This window comes from Lingula anatina, chromosome 1 (assembly GCF_051362555.1).
Source record: "Lingula anatina isolate TDL-2025a chromosome 1, LinAna3.0, whole genome shotgun sequence".
Taxonomy (NCBI): Eukaryota; Metazoa; Brachiopoda; class Lingulata; order Lingulida; family Lingulidae; genus Lingula; species Lingula anatina.
In genome coordinates this window covers 37968782-37993444 of record NC_141767.1, presented here as the reverse complement: position 1 = coordinate 37993444, position 24663 = coordinate 37968782, and the positions used below count along the sequence as shown (strand labels likewise).

The following is a 24663-nucleotide window of genomic DNA, read 5'->3' as shown; positions in this document are numbered from 1 at the left end:
ACAACATTAACACAATACACACAGTTGAGCCACTACTTGCGGGGTCGGAGGCAACCATTCTCAATAACATGCACTGAACTGAACCGTAGCGCATTCCTCACAATGAGAAATACCTGGTCCGCTTGGCGACTCTTTCCCAAAAAACAGGACGACATTCAATCAAGTTAAACATAATACTCCAAAACTGGTTCTCCATCTTTATTTTACATGGTAGGAAAATTCATACATTCGCAGAAGGTTCTTTCACTTAATTAAGTGAAGCGTAGTTATCAATAACACTTCCCCATCTTTATTTTTCATGGTAGAAAAATCCATACAATCGCAGATCATTCACTCTATTCACTAAAGCTTTACTATGTACAGATCCAATCCATTTTACCATATCTTATAAGTTGTGCAGTATCAGCTTCAAGGACGATCAAATAGTACTATTACATCTAGTCCTAATGTATTTTGTAAGCTTGCATACTCAAGATAAAAAGTCCACGTTTTCCAGGAAAAAAATTCATCCAACACTGTTCAAAAATTGACCAATCTTCCTGTTTTTACATATCAAATCAATTTTAAATGTCTGACATCAGCAGCAGTAAAATTTTCACTTCATTATGATGCTGTAGACTCAAGTTCTGTTGCAGGGGTGTCTGGTTCCTCATCATTGTAGATATTTTCAGCCTGAAATGAAAATAAACAGGTTCATTTATTATCTCAACGTCATACATATGGCACCATTGAAAATGAATCCTTATAAACAAGTGGGATTAAGTGTAAAATCTGATGTGATTTAACCCATTAATGCCATATAATTTTATGGGTAAACTTTTGATATCATCTAGAATGTATTACCATTGTTAATTCATTCTCGATATTATCCACAGGGATAATCCTCTGGGAATACAGTTGGGAATTTGGTGATAATATCTCTGATGATGATCATCAAAAAGATTATGAATGTTATTCAACTTGCTATTACATACACTACTGAAAACCCAGCAGATCGAAGTCACACATTCTCCATATATCTGAGCACAATGTGTCTTAAGTCAACAGTTCTAAGTGACTATTACAAAAGGTGTTGGGATAGCAAAAATAAATAATCTTCATAGATACTCGTTCAATGAACTATTGAAAATTCAATCATCATTTCAATTCAATTTCCTACTATCTGATGACCTCATTCCTGGACTAGTTAATTTGGATTTGGACTAGTGGCTAACTGAGGCATAACAGTCTGAGGGACCAGTGGGCTATAAAGGTTATATTCACAGACAGGAAGTATTTGAACATTGATGTACTCACCATCTGCCACACTTGCATGATGTTGTCCTCAGACACAGAGCAGATCACCCATGGCTCATTGGGATTCCATGAGAAGTCTGATATTTTGGCAGTATGACCACCATGAATGAACTGAAGAAAAATTAAAATAAAGTAATTGATGACAGATCTAAATAAATAAATAAATAAATAAATAAATATTTTTGTTATAAGCCATGGCTAAAGTGATAAGATTTTATTAAAGCACACTTACAGTAAAAAAATAAAAACTTACCAGAAGTTCAGGTGGGCCATCTTCAGCATCCTCTGCAGACTGGTCTTCACCAATTTTACTATTTTAAAATAATTAATGTAACAATATATTCCTTTATAAACACCCAATGATGAAACTATAAACACAGTGATCAGCATCAAGGTTTTGACATAACTGCTCACCTGAAAGTTATATACTTCTAGCATCATATACATTTTATTATTTTTTCACCTTCAATATATTATAAAAATTCCAATGGACTCATATTGGGTGCAATCCCAAATTTATCAAGGCTATATAGAAAATAAATAAATAAATCTGCCAGTACTACATATCACTCCTACCTGAGATCCCATACATGCAGTCTTCTGTCTGTGCCACTGGAGGCCAGTATAGTTTCATTGTGTGGAGACCACTGGACCTGATCACAAAAAGATTATAAATGTACTAAGTTATCCTTTCTAAACCACTTTTGTTTCTTATCCATCAAAAGGTACATCAAATAGATGCCACAAGAATGAAGGCTATCAAGGATATTTATTAAATAAATGATCTTAAAAGAAACAAAACATAACAAGAGCAATAAAACCTACCTGGAAAATTTCATCTTTATGCGATTCAAAGGAATGTAGTTTCAGTTTTAAATTCCTCAGATCCCATAATGCAACAGTCTGAAATATTGATATCAAAACAATAGAATGCATCATTCAATAAAAAAACTTCCCCCAAAATTATCATAATTTATGTAAACAAATGTAAAACTATAAACTCCAGTTTGAGTTTCTATTAAATATACAAAATGTTACCAAAAAAATTAAACTTATTTATTTTGATACTTTCCATGTAAATATTTCAATGATCCCCATTAATCATTATTTAATCATTATTTACCTGAACAATTGTAAAACTATAAACACATTCTATTTGATACTTTATTTAATCAACAGCCCAAATGAAGTTACTGTATATAAGTATTTCAATGTCTGCTTAGTCACCTTCAATATATTAGACTTGCCTATAGCTCAGTTATAACCACATTTTCTTGAATAAAATACCACGGCAAGCAGTTTACACAGTTGGGGCTTTGTGTCACAAAAGAACTTAAACCCAAATACTGGTTTAAATCTTAAGGCATATTTGAACCTAGCGTCGGTGGAACATGGATTCCCAGTAATGCATATAAAGGATTTCTACTGGTTTCTTATACAACTCAAATTAAGTCAATATGCCAAATACATCCTTTAAATCAAAATTTCAGTCCACTCTTGACCAAAGCCGATTCACCAGCAAGTCAATTAAACATTTCAAAAGAATGTTGCAGACCAATATTTACTTCTTATCTAAAAGAACTACTATGCGTGATATGGTATTTAACTGAAGGAGATCAAATCTTGAGTCTAAAAGTTAAGACAAATTTATGCAGCAAAGTTCTTTTGTAAAGCTGGACCCTGAAGAAATTCTTAACTGGATAAACTTACTTTATCTGCAGATCCAGTGGCCAGGATGAATTCGCTGTATGGATTAAAAGACAAACAGTTCACTTCTGCTGTGTGGGCATCCACCGTGTGACTGGGCTTACTCGTGTTATTTGACCTTGTGTCCCAACTGAAACATGACAAGAATTACATGTACTGAAAGATGAATATATGCAATTACTATGCTACCATACAGACTACTGAAAATGAGTGTATCTTAAATCAAGATTCTGAATTGAAAGCAAGCTCAACGTTTACCCCTTCACTATAACCCTAACAGATGGTCCATAAAACTAAAGAATGAACCTTTTTGATATCACTTACATCATTAACTTCTGATCGTCAGCCACTGAACCAAACAAGCTTTCATGAAGAAGATGCCAGGACACATCCTGTAGAATAAAATCAAAACAATTTAAGAAAATGCTGTAGAAAAATCAAACCCATTTTCTGCAGATAACAAAGCTAAAACTTGCAAGAAAAGAAACATTAAACAATCAAAAAATAATAATGAGAAAATCATCAAATTCTATTGACTATCAAAAACAGAAATAGCATGTATCATTTCTGTTTTGCAGCTTAATGTGCCATTTTTTCTTTTTACTAAGCAAAACACAGAAGTCACATGTACCTCTACGACTGATGTGTGTCCTGTAAAAATAGTCTGTGCATCTATCACACGTCCTTCTTTGGGATTGGCATTGATATCCCACAGGCAAATTGTCTAGTGAAAAAGAGGACATGGTAACATAATTGTTTTCAGAATTCCACGTTAAAACTTAAGTGTAATATTCACAAAAACAAAACATCAAAACATTCAAATTGCTTTCACTATGCCTTTTGAATCACAAAATGCTTAAATAGTACTCTACCAACAACTAAAATTCAGTATGAAGTTGTCATGAATTGAGGCAGTTTTATTTATCTACTATACATTAAACTGTTTAATTATATACAGGGGTTTCCACAGGATCTGGGGTACAGGGAGTCTAAAATATGAATTTAACTATGTCACAGATTTACAGACAGAGAATCCAAACCAAACAAGTCATTTTCCAAAAATTCTGTAAGCTGTCCAGCCATCGTTTGATTACAGTGGCTTTCCCAATGATGGCTAGACAGCTCTCCAGATGGGGGAAAACCTTGACAGTATAGCAACCAATAAACATACTTACATGGTCATCAGATGCACTGAGTAAATTCCCATTTAAGTTTGGGTTCCAAGAGAGACCATAACTGAAAGATAAATAACTTTCTGATAAAACTTGATAATAAGACAGTTCAAAGATGTACAATGCATCTATCATATAACAAGACAATGAATATGTTGTACATGAAAACATTGTAAGTCACTTACCCCTCTTTCTGATGGCCCTTCAGTCTCAATTCTGGCTGGCATTCTCCACTAGGATCTTCAAAGATAAAAATATAGATGTTGGGACCAAACAAACACAACAGATGGCAGCAAAATGTGGTTGCTCTTGCGTATTTCAGTATAACATTGCATTAAGTATATTATTAGTATCTATGACTTAATCCAGAATAAATATCAATGCAACTAGCACAGTGCCTTATAATGTTCAGACCCCACTGAAAATAAGCAATGATATTTTGCATGAGAGGGACACATGGTATAAACAAACAAACACAATACCTGGTTTTGAAGGATGTTTTGTGTAGTCAAACACCAGCACATCACTTGATGGTGTCTTGGTGGCAATAACACATGGGTTCTGGGGCATGTAACGAGCCCGATTCACTTCACCTTCATGATTGATTTTGATTTCTATTTCTATTTTCCCACTCACTGATCCAAAGCCACCAAATTCTGAAATTAATAAATTTGTAATATTTTTTTAGAAAGTGCTGTATTCAGCTACATGCCGATAAATTGTTGTAACATATTCTACCACATCATACACATTTTGCACATTTATCTTTAATAAATCTTCAGCATTCATCTTTTGACTCTTAAAGATGTCAGATAATGCTTTACCTACCTCCTTTCTCACTGTCATAGTGTGAGGCGTCAAACTGGGCATTATCATTGGGAAGTTGGACACTTGCTATCAGTAAATGATTCTGTTCATCTGACCTGAACATAAAAAAGTACATAAATACATGTCTGACATTAAAGAAACATCAAATGAACACAAGTTGCAAAATTGAAAACAATGCACAATATGCTATGTAATTTCCATCTGGTCAACTGGCTGGACGATTTGTAATCTAAAACTACGAAGATGAATCTCTCATCAATTTTCCTTTTTGTATTTAATCTGGTATACCACATATCAATTATTTAGAGAATACTCACGTGTGGGTCCCAAGGATGAGTCTGTGTATAGAGTAATCTTTGCCTTCTGGTCTGAAATCAGGACAAAAAGTGTCAAATCATTCCTGCAATATTTTGGTATGGTCGTTACAATTCACTACATTTTCTGACATAGTCAATTTTGAGCTCTCTTCTCATATACAAATGAAATCATCATGATTATTCAATCTTTCCTTGATAAGACAGCATTTATTCAACACATACTCTTCTCAAGGTCACTGAAGACTAAGAATTCGAAAAAAGTTGATCTGAGGACTAACGGATCAAATATGGCCGACCAATTTGAAAGCTTGCCACATACTACCCAAATAAACACTGAGCAGATTCCCCACAGGGATTACGCAGTAAGTTTTCAAGTGGGTTGGCCATATCTGGTAGTCCACGGATCAACTTTGATTGTGAATGTTGCCACAGTTATGATGCAACACATGTTCTTTTATTTACCTGGTGACATCAGGCAGCCACTGTGCTGTGAGACTAGGCCATTCCAATGCATGGGTCATAACCAAGTCATACAAGAAAGGAGTGTTCTTTTTCCAGATCTTGTACTCTTCATTTATAACCCTTTCTTCCACAGCATCATCAAAGCCTGAAAATCCAAAGCACAAAGTATAATATGAATGTACTACTTAACTGTATGCCAATAAGCAAAATTGTCTTTTTATGTTATATATGAAACAATTGTTAAAAAAATGAAAATATCTCAAATAAATAATATTCCATTAGGTATGAACATACCAAATGTCAGAAAACAAAATTGAATGTTATTAATAAAATAATATACAAAAGGAATAAAACCAAACTGAGGTTAATTTCTAACATACTCCAAGTTAGCTGCATTTTGCAGCATTTCATCTCTTGCAGAATTGTAAGGAATGAAAAAGATGGTGAAAAAATTAAATAAAACCAACACTGGCTGCTAAGAATAAGCATCCATTCTTTTTTGATTTTGATATCTGATCAAGGACACAAAGCTTCAAGCAGGTCAATGGTCATTATTTTTTTTCTCTTCTTTTGTAGCAAAAGCTTAGAGCAAAATGCAGCTGGACTTGATAGGGTTGCAAAATGCAAAATCACAAACTTTGATCAACGTATCCAGATGTGGGATTTGCCTGCTTCCTTCCGCCATCTGTTGGGCATGAAATGCAAGGAGAGGGAAATCAACAAGGAATCAAAAAACAATAGATGTATTCTGGTAACAAGTTCCAAGCTTAAAACAAGTGATTAGCATGTACATATGAGCAAAATTCATATTCCCTTTGCCCAGTTATCAATTATTTATAAGTATATTATCCATTATTAATCAATTAACAATAAAAATTATGTTAGCAAATAAAATATGCAAATAAACAATTAAAAAGGATATGAAGTTTTTTTGATAGTACCACTTCCAATGTGCAAGTTGTTCATTATTGTTTTGTTTATAGGTGTTACACAATATCAACTAGAGGGCTTTAAAATATATGAAAGACTTGAAATTTGCAATCTTCAAACAATTAAACTAACAGTTAGCAATTCATTCAAAATTACTGAGCTAATAAAAAAATCAAGAGCTAATACCTTGCATAGCATATATTTTTCAAGATATTTTATCATCTTTCACTACTACAAAGACCACCGACACTGATTAAATGATAAAGAATCAGACAAAATGTTCAGTTACTTTTTAAGTTGAAAATGTTAGTTGAATTCATGGTGTTAGATTTGTTATTCTAATAGTTACTTGAAGTGTATTATGGTTAGGCTACACAAAAAAAAAACTAGAGGATCAGAGAGGCGATACCGCCTCCGAATATTGTACCACCAGCTGGAGCAAGCGCATTCGTATAGACCCCCACATATACAAAATAAGGAACACAGCCACCAGTCTTGTGCTTGACAAGCTGTAAAAATGCAATCAACAAGAATTTTCAAAATATGCAAAAAATATATATATAACTAAAAATGGTACAATCAAAGTTCATCGTAAGGTAGGTCAAAGGTCAATTCCAAGGTCACAGTAAATTGCCAGTATATGACTTCCTATTCAACTTCAATAGTAACTATGGGCCTATCTCTGCCAGGTTTGGAGTTAAAAGAAAAAGAAATTAGCAGAGTTCAGTTCATGGTGAAAAGTAGGTCAAAGGTCAATTTTAAGGTCACATGTAGATTGCCAGTATATGACTTCCTATTCAAGTTCAATAGAAACTATGGACCTATCTCTGCCAGTTTTGGAGATAAAAGGGAAGCAAAATTTGCAAAGTTCAGTTCATGGTGAAAAGTAGATCAAAGGTCAATTTTAAGGTCACATGTAGATTGCCAGTATATGACTTCCTATTCAAGTTCAATAGAGACTATGGACCTATCTCTGCCAGTTTTGGAGATAAAAGGGAATCAAAATTTGCAAAGTTCAGTTCATGGTGAAAAGTAGGTCAAAGGTCAATTTTAAGGTCACATGTAGATTGCCAGTATATGACTTCCTATTCAACTTCAATAGAGACTATGGACCTATCTCTGCCAGTTTTGGAGATAAAAGGGAAGCAAAATTTGCAAAGTTCAGTTCATGGTGAAAAGTAGGTCAAAGGTCAATTTTAAGGTCACATGTAGATTGCCAGTATATGACTTCCTATTCAAGTTCAATAGAGACTATGGACCTATCTCTGCCAGGTTTGGAGATAAAAGGGAAGCAAAATTTGCAAAGTTCAGTTCATGGTGAAAAGTAGGTCAAAGGTCAATTTTAAGGTCACATGTAGATTGCCAGTATATGACTATCTATTCAAGTTCAATAGAGACTATGGACCTATCTCTGCCAGTTTTGGAGATAAAAGGGAAGCAAAATTTGCAAAGTTCAGTTCATGGTAAAAAGTAGGTCAAAGGTCAATTTTAAGGTCACATGTAGATTGCCAGTATATGACTTCTTATTCAAGTTCAATAGAGACTATGGACCTATCTCTGCCAGTTTTGGAGATAAAAGGGAAGCAAAATTTGCAAAGTTCAGTTCATGGTGAAAAGTAGGTTAAAGGTCAATTTTAAGGTCACATTTAGATTGCCAGTATATGACTTCCTATTCAACTTCAATAGTAAGTATGGACCCATCTCTGCCAGTTTTGGAGATATAAGGGACTAAATGGTATAATTTTGGAGTTACCATAAAGTGCCATAAATTTCCTACAGAAAAAATTAATTAAAATAAAGAAAAGGTCATTTTGGTCAAAATTCTTGAAATGGGAGGTGCTCTGAAGTACCAGATGTTCAAATTTGATGAAATAATGTCATTTTTGACCACAAGTTGTCTGCTTTGCCAAGCCTTATGTTTTATTTTCCCGGAGTTCAAAATTTATTATCCATTACCGTACTGCCCATTTTGCTTTCACCACCAACATGTACTTTTTGATACAGCGTAACTTTGGAGATAAAAGGGAAGCAAAATTTGCAAAGTTCAGTTCTTGGTGAAAAGTAGGTCAAAGGTAAATTTTAAGGTCACATTTAGATTGCCAGTATATGACTTCCTATTCAACTTCAATAGTAACTATGGACCTATCTCTGCCAGTTTTGGAGATAAAAGGGAATCAAAATTTGCAAAGTTCAGTTCATGGTGAAAAGTAGGTCAAAGGTCAATTTTAAGGTCACATTTAGATTGCCAGTATATGACTTCCTATTCAACTTCAATAGTAACTATGGACCTATCTCTGCCAGTTTTGGAGATATAAGGGACTAAATGTTATAATTTTGGAGTTACCATAATGTGCCATAAATTTCCTACAGAAAAAATTAATTAAAATAAAGAAAAGGTCATTTTGGTCAAAATTCTTGAAATGGGAGGTGCTCTGAAGTTCCAGATGTTCAAATTTGATGAAATAATGTCATTTTTGACCACAAGTTGTCTGCTTTGCCAAGCCTTATGTTTTATTTTTCTGGAGTTCAAAATTTATTATCCATTACCGTACTGCACATTTTGCTTTCACCACCAATATGTACTTTTTGATACAGCGTAACTCGAAAACCGTATGGAATACAAAAAAACGGAGACCACCTCCAGTGTTGGGCTTTACATGCTCTACAAAATGCAAAAAAGAATGGGTGTCTAGCATTAACGGTTCCCGAATTAGAGACAGTTTTCAGTTTCGATATCTTATGGCCGCTACTCCCGTGAAAATGCACCGACTGACCCCAAATTCATGGAGATGAAAGATGACCCGAAGGGTAACACTTTCCATTAATATTATTAGTTAAGTCTGTGTGGTGTCTGAATAAGACCGCAAATAATTTTTTTTTCGGCAAAAATTTTGTTTTTTTGAAAATTTTGGCCCGTTTGACCTTGAAATAAAGGTCAAAGGTCAAATCCAAGGGCATATTTGAAATCTACACATATGACTTTTGGAAAGCTGTCTGTAGAAATTTTTCCCATAATTCCTTCCGTAGGGGAGATAATTACGGTAATTCTCCAATCTATACGAACGATTTAAATTAATTATTTTTGGAAGATAATCATTTTGTTCGTAAGGCTTGAAATTCAGTCTGCTAAAAAATTGCCACGCGTTCGTATCCATTGAAAAACGAATGGAATACGGCTGTACCGGAAGTTATCTCCACTTACCTACATTGCTAAGTGTAAGCATTACTTTCAGATTAAATCACTGTGATCAGCTTTTAGCACAAACAAATTATTCTTGCTATATTGCAATGAATTAAAACAAACTAAACAAAAGTCGGGAATTCAAGTTAAGAAACAATTTCTTCATACTAAAGAGGTACATTTCTCCCAAGACAAGACAACATCGTTTTTCCCTGTTATGTTTTACCAAGACAGGACAACATCGTTTTTCCCAACTTCTGTCAAAAACAGACAAGAATATTTGCGTATCCAGTTGCATATTTTATTTAATGCGTGTTTACTTTTAATATGATTTCACATATAGAAAATTTGCAATATTAATAATGTCACCCCCCCCATTAGGCCTACATAAATTTCTTCCGCCAAAACAAAATACTTGAAACTCCTCACAGTAGATATCACTGACGTTAATAGAGATTATACTTGATATAAAAAATAACATCAGCTCGATTCACGTCTATTTATGAAAGTCTTTTACAGCATATTAATTTGCACGCAATCAATGTAAACTTAATTAGAAAAAATACAGAAAACTGCAGGCAAATTTGTATAAAGTCATACGGCACCTTTATTTTTCACAATCACCAATATCAGTAAGGTTTACCTAATAGTTGTTCATGATACAAGGTCTTTAACAAGGAAAAACAAACAAACAAAAAAAAAAGCATGAACTTTATCACAACTCAAATTAGAAAAATAAATACAATACAAGACAGAACTCCTCTTAAAAAATTTAATTTCCTAATGACTACCAAAAACAAAGAAAAACTCGATCATTGACTATGGATTTCTCATACTCTTCTGTTGTGCGTAGATTTTACTGGAAACCAGTTATCGGTGAAACACCGATGGTGGATGTTGATGATCCAGTCGGCCGGCAGAAGGTAAGAAATGATAATAAACAGTAAGTAATTTATGTGTACTGATGCTTTCAATAATTTCTAAATAACAATAGGGTTTTAAAACTGGCCTGCAGAGTCCTTCTATCGTCTCATTCAAATACAGCACAAATACATGATAACAATCTCTCCTGTCAAGTGGCAGTTCCTTTGTTTGGAACGGTGGTCTGAAAACTCGCTTTGACGAATCATGGGGCGAGTTTCAATTGGGCACACTTTCTTGCGTTCGGAAAATTTAAATTGTGCCCAAGGTGAGTTTAGCGATCGTTCGTACAGAACGGAGACAAAAAATTCAGATTCAGAGAAAAAACGTATCGTTCGTAATTATTGCGGCGTTCGTATAGATTGGAGAATTACCGTAGCATTTAATTTTGCCATTTTTGGACAAGGGTGCATTGCAATGAGTGCCACACCTAGACCCCAATACCGACAAAGCCCAAATTTTACGTGGAATGAGTTGAGATTATAGGTGACCTAAATCCAAGAGATGGGTATGGAGGCCCTTACCGTCTAGGAGGAGAAGCGGTAACGGTGACTTGGCGGCGGAGCCGCAGGAGCCGGCGGAGCCGCAGGAGCCGGCAGAACATACGGGTCGGGACTAAAACCATGTGTACCGCCAGCGCCTACGCTGGTGGTACAATAAAGGTGACAATGAAAGGGATGTGTTAATAGCTGGCAAGATATGATCTTTAAAGAAGTTCTACTTTCCCCTCCACTTAACTCAAAATAGACCTTGTTATAAAAACAAATACATAACTAAAATTTTAGCAAAATCTTATCAGATATGACACTTAAAAAATAAACATATTTATGCAGTTAACTACATTAGCTTCAGTTCACAATTATACAAAAGTAACATGTTTAGTAAGATTCTGTATTCTACTTTACTGTCAACTGGACCCTAAAGCGGCCAGCCTAAAGTGAAGGCACAGTACAATAGACTCAGAGTCATACTAAAATTTGCAATACAATAGAGAGAACGAGTCCTGTTGCAAGTAAACACAAGATAATAGGGTAATATTAAAACGAAAATATATTACTAGTTAACAAAGTTCATCCAACTTAAAAACTCGACATGTTAATTACCATGTTGGCTACTCAACCTTAATGGCTCTTCTTGGAAAAATAGTGGACACCCCCAAAATAAAATCTTACCTGCTTGTTAAGTTGGATCAAACATATTAATATCTTATAATATATTTTGCTTTTACACTACCCTTCGTCTTGCAAATGATAGTTTTCCCTGTAAACCCGTGTCAAGGAGGTTTTTCTAGTGTACTGCGCTGTGTTGGGCATTATAGTATGACGGGTCGTGCTGAAGTACGCAAAGACGCGCAAAGATGCATAAAGACGCGACAAAACAGGCTAATTGAATAAATAAACACCAACTTAGAGTCACATATGATTCTCTATGATACAAAAACTGTAAGAATTTGTCTTAGATAAAAATACATTAACTATGAAGTAGTTTGATTTGATCAAATTGTCCGACGCGGAACTTCGTCCGCCATCTTGAATTTCTGCTAAATTCAGTAGAAAAAGATGTCGCTTTACAAGACGGGAGCGAAAATCCAAGATGGCGGACGAAATTCCGCATTGGAGCATTTTATCAAAACAAACCACTTCATAGTTATTTTATTTTTATCTAAGACAATTTCTAGCACTTTTGGTATCATATAGAAGCATATGTAACTCTAAGTTGGTGTTTATTTATTCAATTAACCTGTCTTGTCGCGTCTTTGCGCGTCTTGTCGCATCTTTGCGTACTTAAGTATGACCGTAGTATGACCAGTATCATGTGTATGTATTACTAAAATGTGGAAGATTGTAAAGAGATACTGTTCAAGGATTGAGGGCATCAAACCAAGTTTTGTTCTCAACACAGTTTCTGATGGTGTTAGTTTTATCTAGTTTCAAAGTCCGCAGTAAAGCCTTACCTAACGCCACGCTCGGCTGTCACCTTGATTGGATAGTAAACGATTGTCGTAAAATTGCTAAATGATATTAAAACCGGGTGCATAAACTTGAAAACCACCTACAACAACCTTGGACTACCACATTAATCCAATACAATGCAAACATAAACTATAACAAGTGGTTAAAGCCTTCAAACCGAATGTCGTAAAGTCCCCATATACCTCCATAGAGACAATAAAATAGAAGAAGCTTGTGAAACAAGAAAAATCCAGTTCCAACATAATAATCGAAATAAAATACTGCCGGGCATCGGAGCGGCCTAAAACTTGGCACGCTTACCGCTAATACTGCAGGCTACATCATCCCGTCGCTCGTTTGTAAATTCCGTGCATGGCATACGCACAATCAAACCGTAAAAAACAAATTCTCGGGGTGTCGTTGGCCAGGTCCACTCTAACCTACCATTACGAAAAAGAAGCCATGCCATTGGACAATGCGACCTCTGCGGTTACGTCATATCCTGAATTGGATTGTTGAGTGGACCTAGCCAACGACACCCCGAGAATTTGTTTTTTACGGTTTGATTGTGCGTATGCCATGCACGGAATTTACAAACGAGCGACGGGATGATGTAGCCTGCAGTATTAGCGGTAAGCGTGCCAAGTTTTAGGCCGCTCCGATGCCCGGCAGTATTTTATTTCGATTATTATGTTGGAACTGGATTTTTCTTGTTTCACAAGCTTCTTCTATTTTATTGTCTCTATGGAGGTATATGGGGACTTTACGACATTCGGTTTGAAGGCTTTAACCACTTGTTATAGTTTATGTTTGCATTGTATTGGATTAATGTGGTAGTCCAAGGTTGTTGTAGGTGGTTTTCAAGTTTATGCACCCGGTTTTAATATCATTTAGCGATTTTACGACAATCGTTTACTATCCAATCAAGGTGACAGCCGAGCGTGCCTAACGCTAAGGTAACAGAGGAAATGTTAATAAGGAAATGTTACTCTACGGTGCCCGTACATGACAGTATAGACGTATATTTTACAAAACTATTTCAACAGAGATAGCCTCGTGTTTCTTGCTTTGTTTGCTGGCTATCTTTGTGCCCATAATATCACAATGGCATGAATGGTGGCCGCATACAGAACATGAAACAGATGCGTCCCCTATTCTCATTGTTTTCTTTTAAAATGGCCGCCTCCGTTTTTGAAAATGCCGGTCAAAAAATGGCATGAATTCATAAATCAAGAGTTAACAATCAAACTATGGATTCGCTTCAGCACATGCAATCCTTACCCCCGTCCTTGTCGGTCATTTTTGCTACGGTTTCAGTTGTTAATTATGCAAAAAATCGTAAAATTGTTGACAATCGAGGTACGAGAAACAAAGACATGCGCACGAAACCGCGCCAAATACTAAGAATTGTGGGTATAAAATAAATCAATATTTTTTCACAGAGTATGTAGTAGATCAGTATCATGTGCCATGAGGATGTAATTTTTTTCTTTCTGTGCCTAAAGGAAGGGCGGTTACATTTCATTTGAACTCAACAGAAAATGGGAGGAGAATCATCAACATCCGGGCATTTATACAAGATGGAGGCCATGTGAGGGTCCCATCCCCATTGATCAGGGCATTGTTATGTTCCACATAATATCAGGAATGTGAATATTTATATTACTTTTCAGATGACGAAAACGTAAGAGTTGGAAGCAAGCAGTATTTGCCATGGAGCTAAGTGATCAGGAGCTTCGGTATTACAATGAGCTGTTTCAGATGTGCGACGTTGACAGCAACCAGAAAGTGACAAGGGCTAAAGCTACAGAACTATTTATTGCATCCGGATTACAACCTGATATTTTACACCAGGTAGTTGAGTATACTTTTTTGCATTACTTTATATTTGACCTGTTGAAATTTAAGCTGGGTTAACTGTGTCATTGAGTGCCCATAGATGTACGAAATGGTGATCGAGTGTTGTACTTAAAATGGGTTTAATGACAGAAATAATATTATAATATTTGTAATAAATTATTAAATTGCAAAATATAAACATATTTATAGAATCAGACTAGAAATAGTGATTTTTTTTCGTAATTTAATCCAGTGTCCTTACATTACAATGCTGAGAAGGCTTGGCCTTTCCGCATTGCTGGGAATGTTAAAATTTTCACCAGTTCAGCTTGCAGCAGGAATGAATTACTATTAGCAACAAGATATTACTATTTATTTAAATTTTAAAGGCAGCTGTTTATCACATGACATAAATAGAAATGAACATTCAGATAGTAAGCCATAAACATCATGGTGTTCTAGTGCCATTTGCTAGTCAAAATGTATGTATAGTGTATGAGTCCCTTTTAGCAACCTCTCTTTGATGCCCCAATCTAAAGGTTCTGTCACACTCTAGCACATAGAACTGATGTAATTGGAATAATTGCCCATATGCAGACAAACACAAGAGTTTTGGTACATTTGTGTCTCGGCCACCCAGACAAGCGTTCAGCCGTTGGTATACATTTGCATGGGAAATGTTTTGAGCACTTTCTAAACAATTTCATAAGCTGCTTACGTGTTCATTTTCATATGCTGCAAAGAAAGGGTGATTTTAATTTCACATACAGTTCTTCCTCTATAGGTTGTGATAGTCTTAAGTTTAGGTAGCAAAACCTAATAAAGGTTCCATGTCTGCAGCGTAATACTAACTAACACACACTGAAAGATGGATGTAGAACATATCTTTCAATGTCAACTTTCTCGGAAGCTAATCTACCTTAGTTATTTATTGTAAACCAGCAAGACTCTTGAATATTGCTTTTACATACAGAGTGATATTTAAAGCATTGACATTTACTGTTGGCTTTTGATAAATGTCATTTTTATTAATCAGTGGTTGTGAGACTCTAGTGGTTAGGTGTTTTTCCTGGGCTATTCATGATATTGATTTCGATTTTTATTGTTGTATCAGCTGTTAATAAGTTATTGAAGATTTTATAAGTAACCTGGGGTTTCATAAATAGGATTGTTTGAGTGTGCTTATTTTGATAATTATTTGTGTATACTAGTAACTGTTTATCCTTTTCATCCTTTTAAGGTCTTTGACCCTTTTTTAGACATACAGAATTGTTAAACTGATTGTTGTATCATACATCGATATAGAAAGAAGGAATAATAGCAGCTTAAATATTCTAGTTTAGAATACATTATATATATTTGAAATTTACATGTTTATCATCTGTACATGTATACCATAGATAAAAGTTGTCAGATATTTATGGCTTACACATGCAGACAGTATGCGTATACACACACACATACACACACACACACACACACACACACACACACACAGAAAAGAACCTAACCTGAGGAATAGATGAAAAGGAGGCAACCGTGCCAGTGGTTAGTCACCACATAATGAAGTAATTTATCATGGGATATATTTGTAAATGTCACAGCAGTTCATGCATGAGTAGGAATGCCACCAGGTAGAGATGGTCTTTTTGACTTCCTTTTCCATATTTTCTTTGTAGATAGCTGTGTTTATACATTTCCAAAAGGCAAATAACATTCTCAACCAATAGTGCCATTAATAATTATGCCTAGAATCTGTGATATTAGAAAAGTCTAGCTGATGAAAAGATGAAATATAACAATTATTTCTTCTTGGGAACTCTGTTGACCTTGTTCTATTGCACTATGCTGGTAGTCATGATGTTGTGCTTGTTAGTAACTGAATATTCCTAGAGGCCATTGGATTAAAATATCAAGCTTTTTTATCCCCTGAAACAGTAGTTAGTAATAAATTATACAGAAGCAAAGGGAATAATCTGTGGCTTAGTAATATGTATAAAAGGAAATGGAGGTTATTTATTTTTTGAAATTTTTAAATTGAACAAGTGTTTGGTAGTCACAGTAATTCTATATAAGAAACCTACACCATAATAAGGGTCTAGATATCTCATTTGAATTTGGAAATGTACCAATGCACATAGCTTTTGGCATGATAACATGTATGGATTCACTATCTGTATCATGGCAAATTGGTATGCTGCCATGGGTTGCCCTTGATATGGCACACCCAAGGGAGTTGCATGATAGCATGCATGGCCAGGATAAGGCTTGTTCTGCCAAGGGTTAGATGGGTTACAAGTTGTCAAGACCTGGTCTTGGCTGGTAGAGATGCAGCAGTTTCCATATACAGACTAAGATCCCATTCCCATAGACTTAGACATGAATCAACGAAACTCTGTGGGGACTCTGGTGACTGCAATCAGAGTAACGGAATTACATGCCTACTCTTGTTTCCAATGTAGTTCTTCAATCATCATCTTTTCTGTATTCTACTTAATGCCAGGATGCATGTCATTCAATAGAGTCTTTTCCACGGTCACGTGACTTCCGCTAAAATATCCGTGGGAACGCGAGATTTTGCGGGATTTGAAGTTTCAGGGGGAAAGTGTGGAGTGTACACGACGGACGCCATATCGAGGAGTGCTCATTTCAATCTGAATTTTCAAAGTTTCGTAACATGTTAACACCTGATTTTTTTCGAAAAACACATTCATGGGAGCAGTTGGAATAGAAATTTAGCAGAAGTGCCTGATGACTTTTCAATGAAAGAACTAAAAACGTACCTCATCGACAGCAAAGATAGGACATTCGGTACTTTTGTAGTATACCCCCCACCCTGTAACTTCCTGAAACCTTCATTTTTCAAACATTTTTTTACAGTGTCTTTTGCACCTATGTCAAAGCTGTTGAAATAAAATGTTTTTGTAATTACCTGTGGTCTTTTTATTAGTTTTAATCACGTTTAATCCACCCCATCGAAATACAATGTGAAAATTTACAATGTAACCGCAGCTTGCTGCGTTTTCGTTGGCTAACTCTACCTTATTTTATGTGAACATAGGATTGATACATTGTATACTTGGATTTCCTCTGTGAAATTATTATGAGCTACTTGTTCACATAAAATTACCTTAGGGTTAGCCAACGAAAATGCGGCAAGTTATTGACTGCGGGTGTAAATTGAAGATTCTAACTTTGTATTTCAATGGGCTGGATTAAACGTGATTAACACTAATAAAAAATCCACAGGTAATTACAAAAGCATTTTATTTCAATAGCTTTGACATGGATAAACAATAAAATGTAAAAAACTGTTTGAAAAGTGAAAGTTACAGAAAGTTACAGGGTGAGAGGGGGGGGGTATACTACAAAAGTACCGAAGGCCCCTTCTACTCTTTCCCCCTGAGAAACAGTCCCGCACAAAATGGCGCGAGCTGCGCATGCTCACGATTTCGTGGAAAAGACTCTATTAAGTAATTGCAGTCAGCAAGAGTACCTACAGAGTTGGGTTGATCCACATAGACCAATGATGGGATCTAAGGAAGAGTCTCTATCGAAAAGCACTGATCTACAAAAAAGACCAGATTGTTAAGTCTGCCATTAAGCATTTGCATTTGTAAAGAAGAATAATTTTGCAAACAAACTGTAATTAAAATGGGATTGTGTAAATTGATCAATTTTGTCACAATGTTCCAAGTGTGAGTCTGTGAAGTGTGATATTTTTCCCACCTAGATTGCTTTCCCATTGATGGCCAGTGGCATAGAAGTTGATGCCTTGGTTAATGCAGAGTTATGGATTTCTTTAATGAAGGGTGGGGAGTATAATGTGAATGTATGCACCACAGCTTAGGGACCTCAATAGAAATCAATTTGTTGCAATGTTTCAAAGGCAATGAATTGGAAATATTGGTGCTTTAAGAGATCTTTTTGCTAGGCTTTGAACATCCTGGACATATGATGTAGACAAGGAAAATCTTTTTTTCTCTCTCTCTCTGTTAAGGATGATTTGTTTGTACTAGTAGACAGTATTTTTTGTAAATCTTTGATGGATAGTGCTCATGAACACGATTTTATGATCTTGTTATAACAAATTAAATGAGTCTAATGACTCATTATCCTGACAATCAAAACGTATTGTTACTTGAAATGTTACGCATAGTAGTCTTACAAGAGAAAGATAACAGTATATTGGTCTTGAAAATTTAATACTGAGACTTTCATCCAATATACACCATATATCACAAACAGTTGTCAGAAATAAGAGTTTTACTGTAGGCAATATCCTGTGGACCATGTTATTTAGCAGGTTATTATAATAATTTATATGTAAAATTATCATAAAGTCACGATAGAAGCCAATTAATTGACCCCAGGGTAATGCAAGTTTAAGCTTATAGCATCCTGGTGTGTATGAAGTAAATGCAGCTCTGCGACTCTCATATATACATATATATCATACTTTGATGATTCATATAATTTCATCCAGTATAATCCCAATCCAAGCAATTTTATAGGGGTTTCTATTGCAATGCCACAAGTGCCATAGTACCTTTAGCATGAACTAATGTGTGTTTTCTTTGATTGTATTTTAAACTTTGATTTTCACATTGTGTGAGTTCATTTTACTGGTACGTTAAGCTTAGTCCAAAAACTAAAAGCATTGTTTAGTGTTGTCTTAAATACATTTTGTTTTGCTGCTTTCTAATGTACTTGTGCCAATTATTTATAAAAGGCATAACATTAGTAATAATAATAATAATAATAATAATAATAATAATAATAATAATAATAATAATAATAATAATGGTTTTGTTTTCAGATAACAGAGCTATGTGGAGCTCAGAGATTAGGTCATTTTGGCAGAAGTCAGTTTTATATTGCTCTCAAACTGATAGCTGCTGCTCAGAGTGGATTGCCCACCAAACTGGAGAGCTTCAATGCAGGTGAGGGGCCCATAAATTTATTTGTATTTCTAGAATTGAATACAAAACAGTTAAATATACTTTTACCCTATTATGCTGTAGGCATTCCGTGAAAGGAGGGGATTGGGACGAAGGTGTGCACATGGTGTAGATTGTTGTTATTGTCTTTAATCTTATCTAAAGGGAAATTTTTCAAACATCACATTTACCCAAGTTCTGTCTTGTAATATTACAAGATTTTGTGCTGATTTTTACTGATACCTACCTCTAACTTAAGAAAGTATAGTTTTAAGGTTTTGTCTACAATGATACAACATTTTTTTTACAGGAAAAGAAATCCCCCTGCCAGTGTTTAACAAGCAAACTGACCAAGGTGAGAGCTCATATTGAGCTATACTAAAACATTCTTGATGGCTGTAACAGTAAACCAAGACATTAATATTTTGTCTCTCCAACTAATCAAAGATTGATTTCCTTTCTTCATTCAACAGGATACGTTTTTAAGAGAGATTCCTGATCAGTATTAACTACATATGCCTATATATATATATATATATATATATATATATATATATATATATGCCTTTGCATTTTAATATGTTCTTTTATTCATGTAAGACATCACAAAATAATCAATGATTTTATTTTATGCAGAGCCGAGAACTACGCCAGTTCAACAAGGATTCAATCAGCCAAAGTCTGAGATTGACAAGTAAGTGACAGTCTTTAATTAATCTGCAATAAAAAAAAATACTATTCAAGAAACTGATTGACTGGAATCAGATCCTATATGACTACATAAGTGTTTCCCACTCTTAGGCCATTAACTTCTTTTTGAAATATATATCCCTTTACTTTTTACTTGCTTTGAATGTATCTAGCATTATTTAATAAAAATGCTTTTATGTCCAAGGCTATGTTATTTCTGCATAAACCTGTACTCTTATTTATTGTGTTTACCATTTGTCTCAGGGAATATAGTGTGTATGGAAGCAAATGGTGGACTTTCTAGATTAAAGGGATAATAACTCTTCGTATGAGATCTATATTTCCCAATAAAAACATTGTGAATAACTCATAGAAATATAATATATTCTGTTTTACCACAAAAACGGCAGTTACAGCTATTATTCTGGTATCTGAGCTTGTCTTTAGACCACGTGACCTCCATTGGTGGCAATACTCTGTTAAAATCTCTTAAGAGATTTTAACAAAAAACCAAACTTTTTAGAAAAAAACCAGAGACTAACTTTGAATGTAAAAATGGATTCATTAACCATTGGTAAGTATGGGAAAATTGTTGTTTAAACCAGGAAAATTCATTTTTTGGCCGAAACGAAGAGTTATTATCCCTTTAAGCCCTTAAACTGGTTTAGTCAAGATGGTGCTAGATGCAGCCCATGTTGTAAATAACTAAAAAGGCACTGGATTTCTATCCTCACCATACAAGCCACAGTATCTCCATATAAGGTGACTCCTACTGTGCCCAAGTAAATTACCATGATTCAGTTTCATATATATTATAGACAGTCAAAGATGCTAATTGAATATTATTAATATTTTTTTGGTCTATAGATCTTCTGGCCCGCAGCCAGCAGGCCAGTTACCACCACCACCAAAGCACAGCAGGGGTTCAACAAGGGAGAGACCTGTGGGGCCTGGAGGGGTTATACCTTCAACAGCAGCAGTACCACCACCAGCAGCAACAGGGGTAGAGGTGCACTCAAATCCTGTACAATCTCCTCAGCCATTACAGCCACAGGTAATGAATCAGATATAATGTTTATATGAAATATTTGTGATAGAAAATTATTTCAATGGACAAAGAGTAGAATCAAAAGAAGTGTAATATGTAAAAAAAAGCAACAAATCAGATATAATATAAAATATTTATGAGCGAAAATTATTTCACTTAACATGGAGTTGAGTAAACAGCTATGTTAAATGTAGAAAAAACAAGTTAAAAGGTTTGGAATTACCTTGTTTAGAGTTTAAAAGATGATATGATATTATGAATGAGAAATGATAGCATAGACTTTTAGTAGAATTTAAGAAAGGGGAAGTTGTTTTTACTCGTCTCAAGTAGTTTTTTATCTAGACTAGAGATGAGTAAGATTTGATTTGGTTAATCTATTCTGCATTTTGGTGTGTGGAGAGCTGTGCTGTAACAACTCAGAAAAATCTAACCATGTCCTATATATCTTACAGTGTTAAAACTTAATTCTGCATCCTCTTTATGTAGACTTTGTCCATGGAGCATGGCTATCTTTTTTCATAATCTAACCTTGATCTCTTTTGTCATTTTCTAGCCAGCTAAGCCCGAGTCCCCAAATACCACCAAGACCCCAGTGCAGAGCCCTCCCCTATCTCCCAACAGCCAACACAAGGCTCCACAAACCAATGACAGCTATAATAATGCTACGCAGGATGGTGGAACACAGTTAGAGAAAGGATGGGCTTCTTTTGAGGATAGGAATGAGCAGGATCAGGATATACAAGGTATGCCTTTCTTCCTCTCCAAAATCTAATTAAAGATTTTATTAGAGTATTGGAATTATGTACATCTTCAAAACACCAGGATATTGGTGACATCCTACTTCTGATGTATATTGATAGCAGTGGAGAAAGATATCTGGATTAACATTGTTTGAAGCCTGGAGGATGTATGACATTTCAAGCCACATTTCATGATACAGTGAAAAGAATCCATTACCATGATTAAAAGATATAGTGCATGCAGTTGTAAGTTTTAATTAATTTTTTTGTGATGTTTGTCTAACTCTCTGTGAAAGGATTTGTCCTTTTACAGTTGTAAAATCTCTTAATGATTTAGAACAGAGTTGTTCATTTTTATGTACAGACACAGATGTGTCTGTACATATAGCCATCATCTGCGTCTGTCGTCGCCGTCGTCGCCGTCGCCGTGCACTTTTACCGATAACACGATAAGTGGAAAACCATTTTACCTTTTGACTTGAAACTTGCAGAACTGATGAATATTCATAATACGCAGGTCAAGTTCGAAAATCAGCATGATCGGGTCACTTTTAGGGAATTTATGCTGTTTTTTCACTTTTTTCAGCATATATGTAGCACCGATAACACGATAAGTGGAAAACCATTTTACCTTTTGACTTGAAACTTACAGAACTGATGAATATTCATAATACGCAAGTCAAGTTCGAAAATCAGCATGATCCGGTTACTTTTAGGGAATTTATGCTGTTTTTTCACTTTTTTCAGCATGTATGCAGCTCCGATAACACGATAAGTGGAAAACCATTTTACCTTTTGACTTGAAACTTACAGAACTGATGAATGTTCATAATACGCAGGTCAAGTTCGAAAATCAGCATGATCGGGTCACTTTTAGGGAATTTATGCTGTTTTTTCACTTTTTATGTACAGACACAGAAGTGTCTGTACATATTGCCATCACCTGCGTCTGTCGTCGCTAATGCCGATGCCGATGCCGGCGCCGTGCACTTTCCTTGTTAACACGATAAGTGGAGGGCAGTTTTACTTTTTGGCTTTATATTTACAGAGCTGATGAATATTCATAAAACACAGGTCAAGTTCGAAAATCAGCATGATCGGGCCATTATTGTAGAAGTTATGCTGTTTTTTTCACTTTTCAGCATATATGCAACCCTGTTAACACATTTTAAGGAAAACCGATAGGCCTGTTGTCATTAAACTCACAGGAGTAATCAATCTTACTAAATCGCAGGTCAAGTTCGAAAATCGGCATGATCGGGCCACTATTTTAGTAGTTATGCTGTTTTTTCACTTTTTAGCATATATGCAACATTGTTAACACATTTCAAGGAAAACCGATAGGCCTGTTGTCATGAAACTCACATTAGTAATCAATCTTACTAAAACGCAGGTCATGTTCAAAAATCAGCATAATGGGGCCATTATTGTACCACCAGCGTTAGCGCTGGCGGTACACATGGTTTTAGTCCCGTCCGGTCCGTTCCGCCGGCTCCGCCGCCATGTTACCGTTACCGCTTCTCCTCCTAGACGGTAAGGGCCCCCATACCCATCTCTTGGATTTAGGTCACCTATAATCTCAACTCGTTCCACGTAAAATTTGGGCTTTGTCGGTATTGGGGTCTAGGTGTGGCATTCATTGCAATGCACCCTTGTCCAAAAATGGCAAAATTAAATGCTAATTATCTACCCTACGGAAGGAATTATGGGAAAAATTTCTACAGACGGCTTTCCAAAAGTCATATGTGTAGATTTCAAATATGCCCTTGGATTTGACCTTTGACCTTTATTTCAAGGTCAAACCGGCCAAATTTTTCAAAAAAATGAATTTTTTTACGAAAAAAAAATTATTTGCGCTGTTATTCAGACACCACACAGACTTAACCAATAATATTATTGGAAAATGATACCCGTCAGGTCATCTTTCATCTCCGTGAATTTGGGGTCAATCATTTTCACAGGAGTAGCGGCCATAAGATACCGAAACTGAAAACTGTCTCTAATTTGGGAACCGTTAATGCTAGAGACCCATTCTTTTTTGCATTTTGTAGAGCATATAAAGCCCAACACTGGAGGTGGTCTCCGTTTTTTTTGTATTCCATACGGTTTTCGAGCTACGCTGTGTCAAAAAGTACATATTGGTGGTGAAAGCAAAATGTGCAGTACGGTAATGGATAATAAATTTTGAACTCTGGAAAAATAAAACATAAGGCTTGGCAAAGCAGACAACTTGTGGTCAAAAATGACATTATTTCATCAAATTTGAATTTCTGGAACTTCAGAGCACCTCCCCTTTCAAGAATTTCGACCAAAATGACCTTTTCTTTATTTTAATTAATTTTTTCTGTAGGAAAATTATGGCACATTAAGGTAACTCCAAAATTATAACATTTAGTCCCTTATATCTCCAAAACTGGCAGAGATAGGTCCATAGTTACTATTGAAGTTGAATAGGAAGTCATATACTGGCAATCTAAATGTGACCTTGAAATTGACCTTTGACCTACTTTTCACCATGAATTGAACTTTGCAAATTTTGCTTCCCTTTTATCTCCAAAACTGGCAGAGATAGGTCCATAGTTACTATTGAAGTTGAATAGGAAGTCATATACTGGCAATCTAAATGTGACCTTGAAATTG

The 24663-nt window shown here is 35.3% G+C and overlaps 2 protein-coding genes across 9 annotated transcripts in view; one reads left to right on the top strand and one right to left on the bottom strand.

Annotated features, from left to right (window-relative positions):
* Nucleotides 1-184: 184 nt before the first annotated feature.
* On the bottom strand, nt 185-14230 carry LOC106177283 (histone-binding protein RBBP4). Of its 2 annotated transcripts, XM_013560019.2 has the most exons (16): nt 14048-14230; nt 6420-6467; nt 5783-5927; nt 5321-5371; nt 5004-5098; nt 4658-4831; nt 4361-4415; nt 4179-4239; nt 3635-3727; nt 3328-3395; nt 3007-3133; nt 2122-2199; nt 1873-1949; nt 1550-1607; nt 1297-1407; nt 185-672 (listed from the first exon to the last, which is right to left on the bottom strand). In XM_013560019.2, exons 1-16 carry the CDS (start codon nt 14064-14066, stop codon nt 604-606), a joined length of 1329 nt encoding a protein of 442 aa, XP_013415473.1. In that variant the 5' UTR covers nt 14067-14230; the 3' UTR covers nt 185-603. The 2 variants fall into 2 exon arrangements, with proteins under 2 accessions (XP_013415473.1, XP_013415474.1); XM_013560020.2 differs by lacking the exon at nt 6420-6467 and having other exon boundaries at nt 14048-14180.
* Nucleotides 14231-14317: 87 nt separating this feature from the next.
* Nucleotides 14318-24663, top strand: part of LOC106177282 (ralBP1-associated Eps domain-containing protein 1) — a 26943-nt gene continuing 16597 nt past the window's right edge. For 6 of the 7 annotated variants that reach the window (XM_013560012.3, XM_013560016.3, XM_013560017.3 and 3 more), the window contains exons 1-6: nt 14319-14620; nt 19425-19548; nt 19856-19900; nt 20182-20239; nt 21103-21289; nt 21837-22026. In XM_013560012.3, coding sequence (XP_013415466.2) covers nt 14480-14620; nt 19425-19548; nt 19856-19900; nt 20182-20239; nt 21103-21289; nt 21837-22026 — 745 coding nt within the window. In that variant the 5' untranslated portion in view covers nt 14319-14479. Of the gene's footprint in view, nt 14621-19424; nt 19549-19855; nt 19901-20181; nt 20240-21102; nt 21290-21836; nt 22027-24663 lie in introns of all 7 variants that reach the window. The other variant, XM_013560018.3, reaches the window with a different exon arrangement.

Excerpts from the sequence above, each read along its gene's own strand:
- LOC106177283 (XM_013560019.2), bottom strand. Across the intron at positions 5,372-5,782 it reads TGGCTGCCTGATGTCACCAG|ACCAGAAGGCAAAGATTACT; the intron begins GTAAATAAAAGA and ends TCCTGATTTCAG. Across the intron at positions 4,240-4,360 it reads AAGGGCCATCAGAAAGAGGG|TTATGGTCTCTCTTGGAACC; the intron begins GTAAGTGACTTA and ends TTTATCTTTCAG.